This window comes from Tiliqua scincoides, chromosome 6 (assembly GCF_035046505.1).
Source record: "Tiliqua scincoides isolate rTilSci1 chromosome 6, rTilSci1.hap2, whole genome shotgun sequence".
NCBI lineage: Eukaryota > Metazoa > Chordata > Lepidosauria > Squamata > Scincidae > Tiliqua > Tiliqua scincoides.
In genome coordinates, this window is record NC_089826.1 from 2,508,766 (window position 1) to 2,530,773 (window position 22,008).

The 22,008-nt window shown below is 46.2% G+C and overlaps 1 protein-coding gene and 1 long non-coding RNA gene across 2 annotated transcripts in view; both read left to right on the forward strand.

Annotated features, from left to right (window-relative positions):
* The first annotated feature begins 1,464 nt into the window (after nt 1–1,464).
* On the forward strand, nt 1,465–6,431 carry LOC136655918 (uncharacterized). The gene is made up of 3 exons (XR_010794680.1): nt 1,465–2,024; nt 4,633–4,792; nt 5,725–6,431. It is a non-coding gene; the product is annotated as an uncharacterized lncRNA (long non-coding RNA).
* Nucleotides 6,432–6,613: 182 nt separating this feature from the next.
* ALMS1 (ALMS1 centrosome and basal body associated protein) overlaps nt 6,614–22,008 on the forward strand; it is a 29,088-nt gene continuing 13,693 nt past the window's right edge. Inside the window, exons 1-6 of the mRNA XM_066632225.1 lie at nt 6,614–7,119; nt 7,716–7,846; nt 11,840–13,598; nt 14,347–14,472; nt 17,314–17,484; nt 20,667–21,850. Coding sequence (XP_066488322.1) covers nt 6,882–7,119; nt 7,716–7,846; nt 11,840–13,598; nt 14,347–14,472; nt 17,314–17,484; nt 20,667–21,850 — 3,609 coding nt within the window. The 5' untranslated portion in view covers nt 6,614–6,881. The remainder of the gene's footprint in view (nt 7,120–7,715; nt 7,847–11,839; nt 13,599–14,346; nt 14,473–17,313; nt 17,485–20,666; nt 21,851–22,008) is intronic.

Consider the following 22,008-nt stretch of genomic DNA (forward strand, 5'->3'; position numbering starts at 1 on the left):
TTGGGCAGACAGATATGGAAAAGGGGCATGGCAGTGAAGAACAAATGCCTGGCCTTAATGTTGGCACTAAAACATTGGCCTCCAAGAATGACAGTTTTGGAGCCCTAGGCTCACAGAAGCTGAGAAGCCAGCAGTTGGCCACATCTCTTCCTCCAAAAGAATCTCAGGAAATTGTCTCAGGCCCTGATCTGTTCCACTTGGACAGCAATGTGCCAGCACCTTTCCTTCTTGAAATGCTAGAGAAAGAAGTGGGGATATCCAAGCGCTGTGGGTTCTTGTCATCCTCTGAGAGCTCTTCTTGTAGAAGTGTTTTGGGGAAAGATCCAGAAGAAAATGAAATGATTTGTTCAGCAGAGAATGTGGTTCTTGCTGAGAAGGAGCCAGAAACGTTTGCAGTACCACCTCAAGAAGAAGGGAGAACCTTTCCTGAACTGGACTTGTTGAGATTACTTTCTGATTCGGAGGGATTGAAGGATTCCAGTGGATCTGTAGGTACTTCACAGAGGTTGGAGGCTTACAAGAGACATTGTCCAGTTTTAGGTGACTCTTGTGTTATTGCTGGGATATCTCCAAGACTTTTCCCGAACGAGCAGCAAATGCAGCATGTTCCTGAAGGTGTACTGGGGGAACAAAAGAAAGGGCTTGTTTCAGCTATGACCGACTGTACCTTTAACACCTCTGCACCCCTCCAATCAGCCACTGTGGGTGCGGAATATGGTGATCCGTGCAGAGAGCTGGTGAGCACCATGGTAGGAATCCAGACTGGAGCAAGCAAAATTGAATTAACTCTTTCAGGCTTCAGTGTAGAGAGAGAACATAAAGACACTCACACTTCACCTTCCTTTAATGAAGGGTCATTCTTTGGACCCTTTGCTCATCCTGCTCATCATTCTACTCCTGCGATTTTCCCCACCAGGGGCTTGAAGCAGGATCTTCCTGGTACACCACTTCCAGCTAAGCCTGTCTTTCCATCTCCTCTCACTTGTTTACCTGAGGAGGCTTCTAAGAATTCTTGTGCCATTGCATGCAGTTCTTCTGTGAAAGAGCTTCATGTGCCTTCTTTGGGTGACAGTGTTCTGCCTCCCGCTGAGGAGTCTCTTGCTGTTCAAAGCAGACAAGAAACAAAATGTGAACATAGTGACTGTTTTGTAGCTCTGCACCCTCTTAAAGGTAGGATCCACTCTTTGCCTTCTCTTAACTTCATGGAGAAGGTAGGGGCCTGGAATGTGAGCGAGTCTGCTGAGAGAATGTCTGATGCTCTGGCTTTAGGAGTTTCCAGTGGTATTTCTCCTCGGCAGAAGGCCTACAGTGCGATTGCGGATTCCTTAAACCGCATTTTGTTGAAGCAGCAGTGCCAAGTTAATCTCAAGGAAGGGCTGACTACGTCCTTCCATGGACCAAACACTGTGTTCAGTCTACGCTCTTACGATAAAAAGTCACCATGTGCTTTGCCGCTTACCAGGTCTCAATCTGAAAATTCTGTGATTGTAATTGATAGAGAGATTTCAAGGACTGATTCTAGTCAGGAAGCAATTCAGAAGAATGGTCTTCAACCAGCAGAAGCCTCCGATAGTGGGTTAGGAACTCCTGCAGTTAAGAGAACTGATGCTGATGTAGAGGACCCAATTATCCAATGTTATACAGCTGTCCTAGTCTCCACTGTTTCCAGTGATGAGGAAACTATGGAAAGTGTTGGTAGAGAAAGGGATTCAAATCCAGATCCCTTTATTACCAGCGAAAGGGTTGCTGAACTCCTCAGAGAAGAAGCCAGTTCTCTGGGTGGTGGCCAAGAAAGCACCAGTGGCTCTCACCAGATTGGTATGGACCATTTCAGTGATGTTTCACCAGATAGTTTGAACCAAGTAATTAGTTCTGGGGCAGGTAGCTGTGCTGACCTGAGGCCTCCTTCAGAACAATGTTCAAGAAGATCGTCAGCTGTTTCTGGCAAGTTACACAGCAGTTTGGAAGATGGTGCAAAAACTCCAGATGAGGATAGAGAGATGAACATTGAAGAGAGAATACCAGTAAGTTATTTCTGTCCTAATCTTTTTCATGATTTGGCTATACTATTGGCATGATTGTTGGTTGGTTTCCTCACTACTTAACGATTCTTTCTATCACATAATGAATATGTTGGACATAAAATAAACAGCAAAGTTTCCTATGTCAGAGATGTGAATGTCTGTTGCTGGACTGCTTCAAGACGGATGGGCGACTCAGAGTTTGAATACACACACCTTGCATGTCCTCTCCTCTTGATCACTGCTGCACCCTAAGGTGCCTTAGGCTGCAATCCTGAACACACTTTTGTGCGAGGGTGTCCTATTGAACTCAGTGGGACCTTCCTCTGAGTAAACCTACATAGCCTTGCACTGTGTGTGTGTCTAAATAGAAATAATATGCAATTTTAAAATAAGCTGTTAGGATTTGACTGATTAAAAAAGGTTAAGTTATTTGGGTAAACTGTGATATGTTGATGTCTCAGTATCATGTACGAATTAAAAAAAAACTGCTTCCAGACATAAACAGCTTAGAAGTGAACATTTCTGTAATGTTAATGATCCTTTTGAAAGAAAATAATTTCTTCAAGTTTTTTTCCATAGTGGTCAGTGTAAAGATTTCCTCCTCAATTCATTTCTGAACCTCACTGTCTCTCCATCATACCTCTAAGTGTTTCAGAAACCTGACCTTTCTCTTTAGCATGGTAAATTACAGTTTTGGGGGGAGGCAATTTCAGGCAAATATCTCTGTGCATAAGCGGATGTGGTACAGGACTCGGTGAAGATGGTTCAGTGTTAAAAATGCATTTTAGAACTGGCTCTTAGGAGATGCAAAAGCCACCACTGTTGGCATGCCAGAAATGGAGAATTGGCTGGGACTGCAAGCGAGAGGAGACAGGAGAGGCAGTGGCTGAGCGATGAGGAACTTAATGTTTTGTGACTTGTACGTCGAAGAGCTACTTGTGACCTTCCAGGCAGGCATTCTCTGATGCTCCACATTAAGGCATTTCAACTCCATGATCGACTCCATTAAAATCTGGGTTTGTGAGGAAAGAAGTTCTTCACACCCATGTGCCTTCAGCAGCAGTCAGTGCAAAAATCTCCTGGCAAAGCACATTTTGAATCCTATAAATATTCTTTCCTTTTCAAGGTAGCCGCAGCGCAAAGGCTGCAAGCTAGTGACACTGAATGAGCGTACATCTAGCCAGTCCACCCACCTTTTGAACATCTGTTTTTTTTAAAGACCAAATTGCATTTTTTCCTTTCAAGATGGCAGCTTTTTAAAGATTTGTCCTTGCAATTGCTTTACTCAGTGTAGGCAGCGCTCTCTCTCTCTCTTTCTCTCTCTTTTTTGCCAAATGTGTTCAGCTTTAACAAGTTGACCTTTAGACTTGATACAAGCAAGTGTGGATCCAGTTTGTGAGGACTGGGACAGGGCCAAAGGATCCCCCCTCATTTTACTATTCTTTCTCACCCTTTCTCTGTGCTTCCAACTCAGGAAGCAGGGCTGGGCCATCCACGAGGCTGATTTAGGCAGTTACATCAGGCAGCAGATTGGCAGAGGGTGCTAACCTCCATTGTCTGAATGGGGGAAAGGAAGAGAGAGACAGAAAATAAGAGGATAGTGGTAAGCTAGGACAGGGGTCTCCAAACTTTTTGGCCAGAGGGCTACATCAAATATCTGGCATGGTGTGGAGGGCCAGAAAAAAAATTTAAATATAAAATTTAAATAAATAAATTAGAGATGGACCCTAGATGAGTGAATAAATGAATGAATGAGCCCATTCATTCATTTATTCACTCATCTAGGGTCCATCTCTTGCCCTCAGAACACCCTCCAGACACAATCAGAGCACAGTTCTGGTCCTGTTCAGTTGAGTGGGGGAGAGGCTTTCGGTGGACAAGAGGTTGGCCGTGGGCCGGAAAGAGGCTTGCTGCGGGCCGCATCTGGCCCCGGGCCGGGGTTTGGAGACCCCTGGGCTAGAACATAAGGCAGGTTTTTGACATTCTAACTTCCCTCTCCTCCACACCTCTTCTCCATCTTCCTCTTCTTTTCTCCCATTCAGTGAGTGGGAAGAGCCGAGGCTGGCATATCGCCAGATAAGGGAGGGAAGCATTTGACACACCGCCTCAGGCCCCAGGAGGTCTGGGCTGGCCTTGCTGGGAAGTGTGAACCCAGGATTTACTTGCATACCACTTGGTGGAGCAGGTCTAATGTGCAACCGAATGGTCCTAGTGTGGATGCCATCTTCCTGGGCTGTGTAGTTTTCAGTTAAATGTACATTCGAAGTCACCCTCATAGCTTAATGCTATGCATTAGAATATAATTCAGAAGTCAGTTATATTGTGTTCAATGGGGCTTACTCCCAGAACAGTGTATATAGGATTGCAGTCTCAGTTTCTGGTTTACCATGTTATAAACATAAGTGAACCTCCTTCTACACAGAAATCCCCTTAGTTGAATGAAGGAGCCAGCTCTGGAGGCAGTCACTGCCACCCTTCTGTTTGAGCCAGAAAGCAGCCTGATAGCATGGGGGGCGGGCGGTGACTGCAGTGGGTCTCTTGTATGAGGGGCAGTTGGACTTAGAGCAGCGATTTTCCAGGTGTTAATTGTCCTCTTGTGTTACATCAGGTTTACCTCCGCAATCTTGGCATTGATCAGTCACCTTCCTCTATACTGACTCCGTTTATGGCCCGAGGGCCAATCAGAGAAATAGAATTATCTCCAACTGAACTTCGAACGCTGAAGCCATCTACTGACGCGTTAATGCAACGTTTGCAGTCTTCGGAAGGTATTGCTGGAAATGCATCTGCTCCATTGATGGTTATAGGTGGTTGTAGCATCACTTATTCACCATAATGGCTAAATAGAACCTTTGGGTTCAGAGATTATATACCTCTGACTATTACTTGTTTGGGGGGCAAACAGCAGGGGAAGGCTGTTGCATTCACATTTTGCTTGTGGGCTTCCTAGCACTGGGTGATCACCCAGGTGCTGCTGGGCAGCCCACAAGCAAACCTTTCCACAGGGAAGTTATGTGCTTTCTGAGGAGTACCTTGTTTCCCAGTAGTCAGTATAGTTGAAACAGCAAGCTTCTTGTGCTCTGTAGGTTTCTTGGGCTGTGGAGGACACGTATGGTATTGGGAAGACTTCAGTGTACATATTTCTTCCAGATATGTTAAGCATCTACTTTATTTGCCATCAAATCTCCATCGCTTCTTGGGTTCTACAGGCAAACAGCAGCCTCTTATTTGTTGGTTTCCTAGGTTTGGTAGCATTATCAAAGTTTCCTGAAAAAAACTGCCCCAGTGGTTTGGTTCCTTTTGGTATTTTCATTTATTCTCCAAGGAATAGTGCAGGAGCTTTGCTGCACTAGCAGTATGGTGATCCAGAGGCAGTTTTTTTGTAGTAGTCCCTGTCGTCTCCACCAGCCTTCTCTCTGAGTTGCACAACCAGAATTCGAACTCCTTGCAGCTTCCCTCTCATTGCTCTGGAGCTTGGCGATGACCTCCAGAGCCACCCCTGCCTAGTCAACAGACAGCTCTGTGTGCTTCCCTATAAAATGTTGGTGATGTTCATTCTTCATCTTTATCTGGAGCAGCTGGTAATAATTGTTTTTCAGAGTCATTGTTATTATGTGCTTTCATTTTAAGAGATGATGATACAGGTATTTTCAAATATAAGGGGTACTTGAAAGTCTTACCTTTCTTCTTTTCCTTTCAGGGGACTCTTGTTCTGCGATCGATGTCATGCAGTCAAGCTTTAACTCTTCTGCCCATAGTGTGCCTGCTGCAGGAGGGTCAAATACTGGTGCTGATATTTTGCTGCCCACAGAGCTTTCACCAAAGTCTTCCAGGAACATGCTCAGTCAGTGGGGCGTTATCTGCCAGCACTTGGAGCCATGTGCTCTCAAATCCTGCCCTCCTGAGATCACCTCTGAGTCTCCAGCAGCTCCAGAGTCAGCAGAACAAATAATCCCAGTGGTTCTGTCCATCTCTCATTCTGGTAATGAGAGATCCACAGAATGTATTCAGATGCCTGTGGACACTTGTGATACAAAGGAGCTTTGTGTAAATCAAGAGAAACCAGCTTCCAGCTATTTGTCTCCAAAAAAGGATGAAATGAATGTAAGTGAGGAAATCTGTTCTGCAAGCATAATTCCTGAAGGAGAGAGAGATGATTCCTCCATAGGGTCCAAAACGCTGAAGGAAATTGACAAACTTCTGGCAGAGTCAGAAATGAGAATCCCAAGTAGAGACAGTAATCCTGCCTTGTCTGGTTCTTCCTCCCGAGACATGAGCAGTTCACTAATGCAGATGAAGAAGGCAGATATCACTGAAGATTCTGTTGTGGAGAGCAGGCCGGGGCTTCAGAGAATGTGGTCTTGGGATGAGACCGTGACCAGGCAAAATGTTCACAAAGACAATGTGTTCCCCCAAATCCTTTGTCTCACTGGTAGCTTAAAGTGGAAAAGTTTGCTTCCTGCTGATTTGAGCAGCAATGAACCAATTATACTTGAACCATCTAGATCAACGTACCAAATAGCAGATGACAAATGTGGGGTTGTGAAACCCGTAAGGCGATCAGAGCCAGAAGGTTGTAATAGTGTCACAGTAAATGCAGGCCTACCGGTTTTTGTGAGTAGTGCTGGTGACACCAGTCTGTGCACCCCTTGTGATCTCCAAGAATTACAGACTGACTGTGTTTCAGAGCCCTTGGACAGCACCTCCGATATTCTAGGAGACTTTCAGCAAGTCTTGGAGAAAACTAAGGAAGCTGTTTGTAAAGGGACAGGTAGCAATCATGAAAGTGAAAATAGCAGCAGTGTGGACTCGCTTGGTATCCAAGTGAAAAATCTTCTACAACACGGATGTCCTGCGATGCATGCAATACCGTGGGTAAAGGAGGAGGAGCACAATGGATCTGGGAAAAACCCTACTTTGGTTGAACCTGGTGTTTCTTGCAGCAGAGGGGATGCTGCTGTCCAGGAGAGTGACAACAGCAGCAGCTTAGACTCTCTAGCCGCCCGTGTGAAAACGCTTCTGGAAGATGAGCGCCCTGTTCTGCATGCAGCTCAAATACTACAGAGCGCTGAGGAGGAAGAGAAGAAAGTACGGGGTAAGGGCTGAGCTCGGGGTCAGTGTTGCTGGGGTTTAAGAGCAGAACCCATCTCACCTGAAATGAGGCCTTCAGCGGTTACCCACAGGGAGGCATATCCTGTATGTAAGAGGAACCTTGCTGGAAGAGGCTCAAGGTACATCCAGTCCAGCATCCTGTTTACACAGCTAGCTGCGTCTGGGAAGCCAACAAGCAGAGCAAGAGGGGAATAGCCTTTCCCTGCTGTGGTCTCCTGCCTCTGTGCCTGGAGATTCTGTATGTCCTGTTGGGACTGATGGCCCTACCTTTGGTGAATGTGCACTTTGAAAAAACCTTACCTGGAAGAATCTGCCTTTCCTGCAGTTCTCTCAGGGTTGGGAAAAGGCTTTGGGAACAGCTGTGCCAAAGTAATTCCTGGGTAGCATGAAATAAATTACCATCAGACATTGGTTATGTATTACTGCACTTAGGTTGCTTCCCCCCTTCAGTTACCATTGCTTTACCAGTGCCCCAATTAGCTTTCCCAATAAGCCAGGATATTACCTGCCAGTCCATCAAAATGAAATGGCTATGTGAACAGAAGATTCCACCCTGGTCTTGTGTGATCTTCCTTACAGCCTGGGTGAAAATGAAGCTGGCTGCTCATTCTCCAGACTCTGTGCCTGATCTAAATGAAGAAGACCGGCTAATGTTAGAGGCGATCAAGAAAGAGCACTTTCTGAGTGCCCGGAGGGCTGAAATCTCTAAGGTAAGAAGTAACATGGGAAAACCACTGGACTGATTTTTAGGGGACACTAGTTTAGAGTGAAACTAAACTAGTGTCCCCTTGCTGTGGGGGAACAGTGTCTTAAAACCACGGACTCACAAAGAATAGTCCTATGCAAATCAATCCTTAGCTGCCTTGAATGCTCCTTTCTGAAGTGGAAAGGCGGGATATAAATTCAAATAAATAAATAAAATCCTTTCTTGCTCATGGGGAACTATATTCTTTGGGGACCACCTTTTCCCACATGAGTCCTGCTAGTTGGAGTGTTGTGAGAGTCAGGGCCTTGCCATGTTTGCCTATGTGATGAAGTGAGGGTGTCTACTGCATGTAGAAATTCTCAGAAGGCTTTTGGCTGCTGCATTTTAATGAGCTCTTTTTACTGGTTTACAAACTTTTTATTTGGCCTGGGGTAGAGATCGGGCTTTGCTTTCACCATAACACTGCTCTGAAGTGCTTGGCTTTACTTTGTCCCATTGGAGTGTATGGTAGGGTTTTTTTCATATTTGGAAGAAAGTGATGCACTTGGAGAAACTGATGACATGAGGGCTAAATCTCCCTCCTGCCTTTTTGACCCTGGAATAGTGCTTTTCAGCCAGTGATCCAAGTATCACTGGTGGCATTTCACAGTATAGCAGCTGGTACTTAACCTTGTAGATGATTCAGCTTTGCTGCAGCAGTGGAGATGAGGATGGCTGGGGTGGCAGGTAGATGAAACTGTGTGGCAGCCCAGGCATACCCCTTCTAAAGAGGCACAGGTTGGGGAAGGAGAGTGCAGAGATGACTTGAAGGCAGCCATAGCTGGAGGAGTTTATCCCATTGCGGCAGGAATGCCTGTGTGGTATGCCATCCAGTTGGGAACACAGCAGCCATACCTGAAAACAGTGGCACTTGCAACTAAGGGGTTGAAAATGCTGCTCCGTAGCAGGGGTGGGAAGCCTTCGAACTGGAGAGATTGTGCATGTGTGCACTCTCTCCTGTTTTTCCTTGAAAGTTGAGGACCACCAATTGGAATTTAGTAGCTTTTGGGTAAAGCCAAAAGCTACAAAAGCAAAATGGTAGTAGGGAGGGAAGGATCGGAACCAATTTCTTCCTTTGTTGCATAAGCCTTCCATGGAGCCAAAGTAAAACGTACTCATACGTACCCACATAGTGCTTGGAGAAGAGTTTACCCATCACGCAGCAGTTACTTTGTGAGCCATCACCAATCCTTTTGCCACCCCAGCTTGGCTTCCATTTTGAGGCACTGTCTGAGGGGGCAAGAAACAATGATCCCTGGTAAGTTATTATACAGTGCCTGGTGCCAGTAATCCTTTGTAGTCAGAGTGTCAGTTGATTTAACAAAAAAAAAAAATAAGCCCCAGGAAGCTGCCCTATGTCCCCAGGAGCCGGGGAGGGGAGTAATTCGCACTACCTGATCCCAAAATGTGTGAGGCAAGCCCAGTGGATTCCCTGCCCTTTAGAGTGTGTCTCTAGTATGCTTCTATTGACTAGCTTCTGGGACATCTTATGAACATGCACCAGAGATCTGTGTCTGACTCTTCAGAAGTTACCAAGCAAAACTCACCACCCAGCAATTTGCTCTCCTTTGCGCATCTCCAGTAATGTGAGAAGTGGAAGCGAGACCTTGTGTCTTGAGCTGCTTCTTGGTATGGAGAATGCCTCTGCAGTGTGAGGCTCTAGAATGACATCAGAGAGTGGCTGCCTGTTGATTTTGTGCTGTTTTGCCTTGTCTGTTTCCAGCATAAGATGACTCTGCCTTTGGGGCTAACGTGTGGCTGCAGGTGATGGGGTGAGGTGATGGGAGTGTGACTTTCCTGCATGTTTTGGACCTTTGAGTCCTGCGCCTGGGTGCTCTGTGCTTTTCCCTCCTTCCTAGCAAACATTTTCCACCGCAGGGAGCCAATGTTGCTGGTCTGGGTTTTCTGCATGCATCTGAGGGAGCGGTGTCTTGTTTGCTGTGTGATCTTGCTCTGCGAAGCTGTATTTTGTTCTAGCCTTGCATTGTGAAGCAGGCTGTTCTTTGTTTGTGTTAGATAAGTCCCTTGATCAGGTAAACAGAGAATAGCTTGTCACGTTCACTGCCGTCTTACCTATCTCTTGGCGGCTTCTGTGTTTTCTCTCTTGAGCTTATATGAAGCTTGGTTTTAGCCTCCACAAAATGAAAGCCTTTCTAGCAAGTGGTCCTCCCTCCTTGTGTCACTGAAGGAGGGGGTTTGCTTCCATTTTGCTATGAACGGTTGCATTTTCCACTTCTTATTAGCATAAAAGACCTGTGGATTCTGATTTTGCCATGGTATTTTTGTCCATGAATTGTTTAGGTTGCATTTCAGTCAGCAAATTAAGCTGGCTGGTGCTACTGGAAATCTCCTTCAGGGCTGTATTAGAATTGATCTGCCTCTCTGAAGCAAACCACTACAGGTGCTTCTGCCTGTCTAGGGCCAGCCCTGCTTGCCCACCCACATGCACACACTTACTTACCTCTCCACTACAATCTCTCTCTTATTCTATCACTCTTGAGGAAGTAGTGTTACCTCTTGGGGGAGGGGAATCAAAGCTTTCAATAACGAGGGTCTGCAATTAAAAGAAAAGAACTCTTGTTATCTCTGATTCAAGGGGGCAAAAAATATACAATTGATCCTGCTTGAGGAATGAAATTGGCACATAATGGAAATAAGCACCCCAGTTATTTCTTGCTGCTATTGGACATTGGATGAGAAGTTCATTCTGACATGGGGTTACTATTGGGCACATTCCAGTTGCTCGACTTTAAGGTGACAGCACTTGGTTGTTTTTGGCAGAAGGATATAAAGCTTCAGAGGGCCATGAGAGAGCCAGTTCTTATAGAGCAGAGGGCACCCAGATCCTCTGTCTTGTGACATACAAAGAGGGCTAGGTTCCTTGCAAGCGCCAACCATGCCTCCCATGTGGCAGTGCAGAAAATCAGGATTTGGGTCAGGAGATCCAACATCCCATCTGGGATTTTCAGTGGTTGGTTCTGACATAAAGATGGAGGAGAATTCTTTCAAATGCAGTTCTAGAAAGGCTTTCTGGTAGCCAGAATTTTGTGCATTCTGTAAAATTCTGCACTAATAAGAGCTGTCAGCCAGAGTTCCACTAAGGGGTCCATACTTCTGTTCAGACCCCTTCTGTTGTTGCATGACATTGCAGCTGTGTCACAATGCCAACTCTGGTCGCTCAGCAATGACATCATATGTTATCACCAAACTTCCGGGTTGCTGAGCTCTGAGCTGCACAGAGCTAGGCTTCAAGCTGCTTGGCCACACAGCTTAGCAAGAACTGATATGATACAATTTAAAGGTTCGCTATTTAATGAGGAAGGGGGAGAACATTTGCAAAGGGGGAGACTTCAATGGTAGGGAGAGATTAAGGCAGTTTAGTTGCCTTGGCAGTAAAATGCAGACATACAATGCTCTCTTTCTCTTAAGAACATGTAGAACTCAGTGGTGCCTTTTTAAAACTGTTTTAATAAAAACCTTCCAATACTTTTGTTCTGTTGTCAAATCTTCAGCCTACCTTTTGGTACCTTTGCTTGAGGCAGATCAGCTTCTTTGTGATTGCCATTCTACTGGAAAGATGTAAGGCACAAGAGAGAATGGCACCAAGTCTGAATTGTAACAAGTGCCAGGAGTTGTGGGGAGTGCTGGTGTCTCAACAAAATTCACATTAGACCTTGTCTTCAACTGGGTATCAAACTCCACTCCTACTGAGTCCAGCCAGTCTCCTAGCTCCTTATTGCCCCCTGTGATTGACAGTGGCTCTCCTTGTTCTCAGGCAGAGAGATCTTTTTCCAGTCCTCCTACCTGAAATCCTTTTAGCTGGAGATGTCTGGGCTGAACCTTCTGCATGAGGTGAAGCCTGTACTCCACTCTTGAGCTGTGAGACCTTTCTGTTACTGGAGAGTGGTTACCACTTGTTTATGTTATGACATTTCTGTTTCTGTTGGGTTCTTGATAGGATCAGCTGTGGGGAAATGGCTGCAAAAGAATTTCCAGTCACAGTCCTATTCAGAAGCTGAACCCATGGCCCTCAAAACTTCTAAGTACCAATGAGCTGCATCAGACACATAGTCCAGAGGTAGATGTGGTGCAGGCTGACACTGCCCTTCCAGGTGGAACTGACACTGCCCTTCCAGGTGACCCAGAGACCAAATCCTTAAACAGCATTTCCAGTCTTGTCTGCAACCAGCTTCAGGCACACTCAGATAATCCCTCTGACTCAACTCAAAATAGTTATGCTCCCTCGTGTAATGACACAAATGTACGTCTGATGGGGCTGACAGAGGCAATCAACATAGAGGAAACAAGTATCTCATCTGTGGCACCTTTGACTGCAGACAGCTCGTCTACAGAAACTACCACGCAAATTACTTCCATCACTTTTGCATCCCGTAAACGATCCCCATCTTCTATTTCACCTGTGTCCTGTGCTGGCCTTACTGAAGCTGTTCCTGGTGGTCTATCACCTCTGGAAGCCCAGTCTGTTAATGCTGAACAGGTGAAGCCTAGCAAGCAGCAGCTTGAAACTCCTAAACTCGCTACTACGGCAAGCCCAGCAGTTACTCATGCACTAGAGAAGGATGCTGGTGTTTCTTCAAGCAGAGACCACCATCGGCATGTGGCCATAGCTATTAACGGAGATGAATCTCATCAAGAAAAATTCATTGTATCGGCAGAGGACTTCCAAACCAGATCTGCTGAACAAAGGGTCCGCTCTGTCGTGGGTAATTGTGAAGAAGACTGGGCAACCTCTCCAGTTGCTACCAGACTGAAAAAACATGACAGGCCCACAGGTGGTGGTGATGAAAAAGAATTTAACCCAGAAGAAACAATGACTGGTCTGCCCCCTTCCCTAAATCCACCTGAACAAAAGACAGACGGTTGTCCCCAGGATCAGTTGACAGAGGACCTGGATGGCTTTGTCCATATGCCTAAACCATTTATTACAGAAAGCGAGGAGAGTGTTTTGACAAGAGGGGACAAATTTACTTTTGATCTATTTTCATGGAGGGCAGGAGATGCCAATACTAGAAACATTGGGCTGTTACCAACTTCCTCTTCTGATCAGGTTGCACTTATTATGCCAGTATCGCCTTCTTCGCCAACTAGGAAAGCCTTGTCTGGTGTCCACATTACTCTGTCCCCCAGACGTATTGATTTGGATCTTCAAAGTCAGACGAACTCTGGTACTGAAATGAGGCAAGTTGATGCACTTAAGACTGGTCCACATCAAACAGCTCTAAGTGCCCCTGGTCTTTCATTAGAAGCAACCTCTAAGTTAAAACCCACAGAACTTTCCCCAAAGTCCCAGGATTCTGCATACTTTCTGAGAACAGCAGCATCGCCAGACTCTCGCATCAGGCATTCTAATGTTCCTGTTGTAGCAAAGCTTGCCCCACACCGGAGTTGGGTATTGGCAGAAGGCAGACAAAACTGTCCAGTCCATGATCAAGGGTGTGCTAGAGTTTTGGGTTCAGGTGAGCAACACCTAGAAGATAACTACAAGATCACAGCTTCTTCCCAAACTGAAAGGCTTTCTTCAGATGCCATTACTCAAATAACCACAGAAAGTCCTGAAAAGACAACCTATTCTGCAGAGATATTTGTTGGCACAGATGGGGTTAGCACTCCAAGACCTCCACAGCAGAAGAGTCACAGTGTTCCGAGCACCTCGGCTCCTGCTCTGAATCAGGTCTCCATTTTGAACAGAGAGGCTGGTGAGAACACATAAGATATATCGTTAGATTTGCAAACTCACAGTGGTGGGCAGGGCTTTTGGTTTTTTTCATTTATGATGTCTGCCTGCATAATTTGTGATCGGTTATTTTAAAAACATTTTTCCCCCCTTGGAATGATGCAGTCAGTGTTGAAATCTGTTCAATGCTTGTCAACAAATGTATGTGGGGGGATGGGGGACGGACTAAGCTTGACCATTCTGTTACTTAGGGCGCAATCCTAACCCCTTATGTCAGTGCTTTCCAGCACTGACAAAAGGGCAATGCAGCTCTGAGGTAAGGGAACAGTCATTCCCTTACTTTGAGGAGGCCTCCTTGAGTGACAGCCAACTGCAGGATGCAGCACATGTCCCATGTGCTGGAAAGTACTGACATAAGGGGTTAGGATTGCGCCCTTAATGTAAGAAGCTGTTTCATATAGCTTTTGGTTGAGTGTCAGACTAAGCATCCTGACCCTTTAATAACCACTTCTGATCTGTGTTTTATTTATCTTAGTATGTACAAAGTCCTTGTTGCATTCAGCATCCCAGCAATTCTGCCATTCTAATTCCTGTATGTGTGGAGAACTGAAAGAGGATGACTTGCAGGAAGCTATAATTCCACAGCAGAGCTGTGATTTGATCCCTGGTTTCTTGGGTTCAAGAAAGTCAGTCAGGTTGCATGGAGAAAGGCAGTCAGGGAAATGAAAGTACTAATGCATTCTTTCAAAGTCTGCTCTTCATGCTTGCAGGTAAGCCTCTCTTGTTGCCATATAAGCCACCCGGGAGCTCAGAGATGTACTATGTCCCCTGTCCAAAAGAAACACTCAGATTATCGCGCATCAGGTCAGAGACCACCGTGGAGAGCACCCACTCAGGTATTTCACATTGCTCTGACCTTGAATCAAACGCTATCTAAACTGCTTGGGACCCCAGGATTACATGCACAGCATTTGCGAAAACTGAGGGGCTGAGTTTGCGTAAAAACAAGAACGTCAGCAGTTTGTGGTGCTGTGCTTAAATGTGTTGAATTGAGCTGAGCTCAGGGTATCTCAGTTTACACCATTTATAGAACAGAAATTAGCCTCTCTCATTTGCTGCATTTCTGTTTTTGCTTTCAGTGTGAGTGACAAGGCTGAGAATGTTGTAGCTGGAAAGGCAGCTTGATCATTTTTCCCCAGTATTATTAAGACTCAGATTTTTATTATTTCTCTCTGTCTGCTTATTTCTGCTGCTTCATTCCAGTCTGTTCTCTTCCTTCAGAAACCTTTCCCTTTAGAAAGGATTTTGGGAAGCGAATAGAAGCAGAGCTAAAGAAAAAGGCAGATGGTTGACTTTGTACAAGAACTCAGTAAGCTTGGACTCTGCATATACTCAGAGGCACACTTGCTTTCATTTCTATTTACCATTTTCATAACTGAGTTCTAACGTTGAACTGAAAATAAGTTCCTTCAAGAGCTGAACGTTGATTGTCCACTTACCCCTTAATCTGATGTAGCTTCTGCCTTATACAGACAGACGAAACTTCCTGTGTAGTAACCATAAGAACAACTTCTGATGTAATGGTAACTATGGTTTAGGGCAGTGAGGATGAACACGTGTGAGCCCTCGTCTCACACACTTTTCTCCTCTTCTTCCATTCTTCCTTGTATACAGCTAGAGGAGAGTGAAAGCTTCTTCCTCCAAGTTTGAACAAACCAGAGTTTCCTGATACAGCTGGATACGGATACAGCAGTTTGCTCAAAACCACTAGAGGGAAACTTTCGTTCTGTTTCCCCTACATGTGAAGGAAAGGGGACAAAATAGGGATGATATGAGCCTGAGGCTTCCTACAGTATACTATACAGTACTATGATTTATTCTTTCTCTCAATTTGGCCAGTGAGTTGTACTATACAGTATTGTGTTTTGTACAGTACCATGTACTACAGTACTTTAGTCCATTTAGCCCAGCAGCATCTACTCTGAAAGCAGCTTTTCCACATTTTGGTTCTTTTCCCACTGTGCTCCTTTTAACTAGAAATGCCAGGGGGATTCACCCTGTATACTTCCACACTCCCTGACAAAAACGTGTCGACTAGAGGCAGCTTTATGTACTGTTGTTCTTTTTTTTGTTTAAGCACCTTGTAGCGTAGATTAACCAGTATTAAAACTGCAAAAAACCCTCTTGCTCTGTCTGCATTTCAACCCAACCCTACTTGGAGGTAAAAAAATTGTGGTGTTTATATGAATTGAAAGACATGAAAATGTTTAGCACCCACCCATTCATTGACCATGTGTTTCACGGGTCCTTAACTTGAGACATTGCCTCACTAGGGCCACTTTTGAATAACTTGCTCAGTGTCTGAGATTTGCACCTATGTTTCTAATTTGTAATGCTGTACACCAGGGGTGCTCAAACATTTTGGCAGGAGGGCCACATCGTCTCTCTGACACTGTGTCGGGGGCAAAAAAAGAAATTTGCATTTCAAATTTGCATAATTTACATAAATGAATATATTAGAGGCGGAACTTATATGAATGAATTAATTCAGACCAGTTCTTAAGCACTTTCACACTCAGGTAGGGGGGCATCCCTCAGCCAGTTGTTAAACACTTTGACACACACCCGCCAGCTTGCCTGCCTCCTCGTCCTCCCTCCTTCCCTCGCTTGGGTGGCACGTGCTGCTCCCTGGCCACTCATCCGCTCGGCTGCCTACCTACCCTCTCTCCCTCCCTCGCGTGGCTTGTGCTGCAGCCTGGCCACCCAACCACCCGCTTAGCTGCCTGGCCACCCTCCCTCCCGCAGCTTGTGCTGCAGCTGGCCGGCTGGCCACCCACTCACCCGCCTACTCGCTCGCTCGGCTGCCTGCCCATCCAGCCGCCCTCCCCCCACCCGCTCACTTGCTCGGCTGCCTGCCCATTCAGCTGCCCTCCCCCCGCCCGCTGACTCAGGTGGCTTGTGCTGCAGGTGCCCGCCTGCTCAATCACTTGCTCAGCTGCCTTCTCCACCCAGCTGCCTGCCCACCCAGCTTGTGCTGCCACCTGCCCGTCCAGCTGGCTGTCCGTCCTCCAGCCGCCTGCCTGCCCACCCGCCCGCCCGCCCACCCTCAGCCGGCCAGGCAGGGAATGACGGGCCCAGTGTGCACGCAGGGCTTTGATAGGGGAAAGTAACGCGACACTTGCAAGGCTTGAACTGATGCGAGACCTGCAAGTCTCGCGTTACCTTCCCACTATAAAAGGCCCTGCGTGCGCAGTTGGCTGGTCTTTTCCTTCGTTGCCGCTGACAGCAGCAGCAAGGGAAAACCAGAGCTCGCTCGTCAGGCCAGCATGGGCTGTGGTGAGGGCCAGGTGCCCATTGAAGATGGGAGGACCCCATGGGGTCCAGATGGGGACCCACCGCATGCCACACGTGGCCTGCGGGCCGGGGTTTGGGCACCCCCTACTGTACGTTAATACCTCCCCAAACCCTGCCTCCTTTAGTGCTGTTTCATTACAGTACACGTCATTCTGGGTGTGAGTGATAGCTGCCGCAGCCAATGGGAGCAGTGTATTCTGGATAGTGTGGACCAATCCTACCAGTTTCCCTACCTTACCCTTAACAATGTCTCTTATAGTGCTGCTTCACATAGCGCTCTGCTTTTTAGGAATCTATCCCCTATGCTATGGTTTGCATTCCTGTACTTCCACCCTGTCGCGCATCTCTGCCATAATCTTTTCTGTTGCTTTCTGTTAAAATAGGTTCCAATGATGCCGTACCTCCAGAGTTTCCAGCACAGGTGCTTGGCTCAAGGAGTGAGAATCCTCCAGCTGCTGTAGCTATCAAACACAGAGAGGGTATCTATAGTAAAAGGGCTGCACCCAAGATTGCCTGGACAGATGGAAAAACAGCAACTCAGGAAAGTGGCAAAGGTAATTATTCCTCTGTATGTCTGATGACTGAGTGTCATTAGCATAGCAGTTCCCTGTTAACATATGTTGTACCAGCGTAATTTTTATCTTGGCTGGTTCCAGGGAGGTGCGAAGTTTTAGGCGGGGAGAGCAAATAACATGGTTTCAAGTATGACATGAAAGGACCTGTAGGTTGATATTCACCAGCTAGATGAAGAAGATAATGTCTGAAAAGATTCAGTCTTTCAACACCAGAGATGTTAAGGCTTAACTGAGGTTAGTCGAGAACATGTAGGTTCTCTGTTGTAAAATGTGCTTACGACATAGAGAGAAGTTTATCATTTAAAAACAAAAAACTACACAAATTTGTGGTGATTCACAGTCCTGAGTCATTTCATAGACAGACTTCTTTCTGTGCCCATCCTCATGTACTATATTACCATGATTGATGTAGTCAACGTTTGTTGTTTCATTTTTGTGACATGGGAAGTACGTAAACTGAGAATCGAAAAGTAATTGAATGATGGGCTCTGATAGCTGGTTGGTTAATAGATTTCTTGGAGGTTCACACTGAGGAATACATGGTAAGAAGAGAACCAGAGTTCCCTTGATTACCCCCCCCCCCAAGTTAGAATAGGGCTGCCAACTCTCTGACTATAGGCCTTGCTTCTTAAACATATGTACTCTTACCACTGGGTTGTCAGTGAAAGGCCTCTCGGGAGCCAGGCTTGTCTCTAGCATGTCAGTTGTTCTATTCTGGCAAAATCAGAAAATTCAGCTGTCCACTTGCTTGCCAATAGTCTTGGGCAGTATGAAACTGAGTCTGAGAACTAACTGATTTGAGAATAATTTAACAGTCCACTAGGTGGAATATGTCCCTTGAGTGAGTCCGTGTATGAACTTTCTGAAGGCAGAGTTAGAGTGCCTGCTTTCTCTGCTCAAACAGACATTCATCCTATTAGAGAGAAAATTAATTTTGTTGTGATTGCCTTTTCTGAATATGCTGGCCACAGCAGTGTGACCTAATTATAGTAGCTAAGTGATGGAGGTCATAACTACACAAGCAGCGCAACAGCTTTGAACTGCAGCCTTTTTAACCCTCTGCGAATGCATGCTTGTGCACACTACACGCACATGTGCGTGTGTGAGATTCTTATAGTGCAGTGGGTGTCAAACTGGTGGGTCATGACCCACCAGTTCATGTATAGGGTCACCCATCCCTTTAAGAGGCGAGGGCAGGGAAGGGGCGAGGGCTGTTCTAGTGAATTCCTCTAGGAATCTAGAGATTCCTCTAGTATCTAATTCTTTTACTGCAAAATCCTAGGCGTATCAGAATTGAGTCCTATTGTATTCTGTGGGGTTTACTCCCAGACGTGTAGTTTGCTGCCATAGTGCATTTAGAAATCTTAAATCTGTGGTATGTAGAGGTAACAATTTTAGAAGGGCGAGATCAGTTTGCGGCCCTGTTAGACCATCTGTTGGAATTCTTCTAGATCAATGGCTCTCTGAGTGTGTAGCGACCTTTCTAAGAAGGGAGTGTGGGTGGCAGCAAGGTCTTTCTTGGCCATCACCCAGAATGCCTTTTAAAAGAAAAAATACACCATAAATCAGAATACCAGTCCATCTTAATTGCGTTCCTAAGAATCTCTGAACTAGCTTCTTCCTTACTCTGTTCTCACCCCTTCCAGCCTGCCTGGCCAAGGCAGAGAAGAGAACTTGGGAAGCTAAACTGCCTTTCCTTTTGGTAATAATAATCATAACTAGGTATTTATATACCGCCTTTCTGGTCATCGGATTACTCCTCTGACTTTATTCAAGGCGGTTTACACAGGCAGGTGTTTCTAAATCCCTCAAGAGGATTTTTACAATCATGGAGGTTCTCTCTTTCAAGAACCAACCACATTTCAGATGGATCTTCCTGATTTGTTCTCACTTCTGGCCTCCAGTTCTCCCACGCAGGCTGGCAAGCAGCTCCATCTCTCACATGGAGGGCAGCCAAGACGCTTCTGATGTTATCTTCGGGCTAACAGAGGCTCTGCCCTCTAGACCAGACCTTCCGCATCCTCTCTCCGTAATGCGTGGAGAGAGAATTTTTTCTCATTCTTGGGTGGGCCCACTCTGACAAAGCTAATCTATTTCATTGGATGACCCCAAGCAGTATTCTCTATGGCACTCCTAACTTTATAAACCTCTGTCATACTCCACTCCTTAACTTTTTTTTTTTTTAACAAAAAGCCCCAATTGTATATGCCTTCTTTCATCCAGAAGATGCTTCTGTCTTCACACTGGTGTAGTTGAAGGCAGCCTCATCTTCCCTCCAAAAATAATGGTACAGCTCCTTCCCCTTTGTTAGCAGCAGAATGGATGCACATGCATATTTCTGAAGGTGTAGAGATAGTTAGCTGGTTTTTGATCACATAATATTTTGTAAATGGTAACATTTGGACAGTACAATAAATGCAACAGATTGTTGGTATATAAATATATATTTATAAATAGTGTGCAGATATTATGTAACCAGACTGTGCTGTACCTAGAGCTGATGAAACTGGAGTACTGTGAGAATGGAAATGATCATGTCGTGTAAGTTGCAGTCCAGACCACTGAAAATTCCTGTGCATGATGCAGCAGCACCAGTGTGGCGTCTTCTGCGTCCTGCAGGAGAGTTTTGGCCTGCAGAGGTCTCCTCAGGCCAAGGGAACAAATGTTCTCTTGCCCTGAGGCAAGCCCTTGCTAGCTTAGTAGGTCTGTTCAGACCCGCGCCAGCAATATTGCTAGTGCAAGTCCGTGTGGACCCATGCATGCGGATCGAGCCTAGGATAGAGACTTGGATTCAGTGGATTCCACTGCTGCCAAACTCGCCCCCTTACTGGTCCTGATTTATCCTCTTCCCCCCCCCCGTACCTCCCACTCCTCACTCTGTTCTGCCCATCACCCACCTCCTTTCCATCCCATATGTGATCTTACCTGGCCTGGCAGGCATCCAGTCCTAGCTGCTTACAGCAGTGACAACTAGTCAGTGGGCTCTAGTGTGTCATGTTTTGCAACAGCCAGAAAGTGCCTAGCATACCGGTATGCTTGTTCTGGCAGCTTTAGCTGCCAATAGGATTAAGCCTTTATTCTTCCTTCCCCCACCCTGAATACAGTAATATATTTCAAAGTGGTTTTTCTGTGTTTTTTTTTTTCTCCCCACCCCATCTTAGTTCATGCCAAAAACAGGAACCCCTTGGAATCTGTCAAAACTACCCATTCAGTCTTCAGGTCAGCCCAGTTCTACCTGCATCAACCAGTGCCTTTGCAACACGAAATTGACTTCCTTGCAGGGAATGAGGCCTTGGGGCCCTATCCTGAGAGTGGGCACTCTGAACCTGCTTCAAGAGACTTCTTCCAGTACAAGGAAATGCCTGAGAAAAGCAGGACTCCCTTTTCTTTGCGTTGGCAGAGAGGTGAGGAGAAGTTTTCCCCACTGACTGCTGAACCTGATTACAGTTTGGTTGAAGACTCAAGATTGAGCGAGGCTTTTGAGAGAGACTCTGTAAGGAAAGAACTAGCCCAGCGTGAAGCAAGGCAAACAGGCCATAAGGTGGTCAAGGATCTTCCACTTCCAAGCAGCCAAATGACTAGTCCCAAACTGAAGCAAGTGGCACCTCTGCCGGTGAAGCAGAGTGTTCCTTTCACAGCCAGTTTGGATGAACTCTGGAGTAAATATTTAGAGCGTCAAAGGCAGCACCAGCAGCAGCATCCAGGTGGTAGCAGCAGACAGGAGCTGTCCCTAGTGGAGCGACTTGATCGATTAGCTCGACTCCTTCAGAATCCTGTTAGGCAATCGCTGATGTCTGCCAGGGAGAGGAAGAGCACTGTCCAAGAGGAGAGAAGGAGAAAAGAGCCCAAGAAGGTCAGAACCCAGGGAAAAGCAACACACAAAGGTACCCTGGCATCTCATCGCAGCGCAAGAGGGGCTGAAGAGAGTCCAGAGAGCACCAGCAATGAGCAACTGTTGAAATCAAGACAGCATAAAAGCGGAGCTGCCCCAGCTGCTGGGAGCAGCAGTAGAAACTTGGAAGAACAGAACTCGGAGATGCCAAGCGACACCTCTTCAGAACTGAGGACTGCCCAAGACTCCAGTGTGTTAACTGACATCAACACCTCTGAATCGGATATGGCGACCCAAGCCGAGACCGAAACTGCCACTCAGACAGAGGAAAGTGTCTCTGTTTCCACCATTGACACAGCCAGACTGATCAGGGCTTTTGGGCACAACAGAGTGCAGGTTTCTCCAAAACTGTCCCAGCTGTACAGCACAATAACCCTGCAGAAGACTCGTTCGGAGACATGGGCCAAGGGAAGCAGGAAAGCCATGGCAGCAGACTACCCAAAAGCAGTTCAGGTATGTGACCGGCTGATGGCAGGGGTGCCTTGGCAGATGCCAGTGTTGATGCCAATTTGTGGTGGGAAAGAAAGGTGGGTAACTAAGCCTTCATTTGAAAAATAGCTAAAGCTACTTTGGGGAAGGAAGGAAAATTGTTACCTGGCTGATGCTTGTGT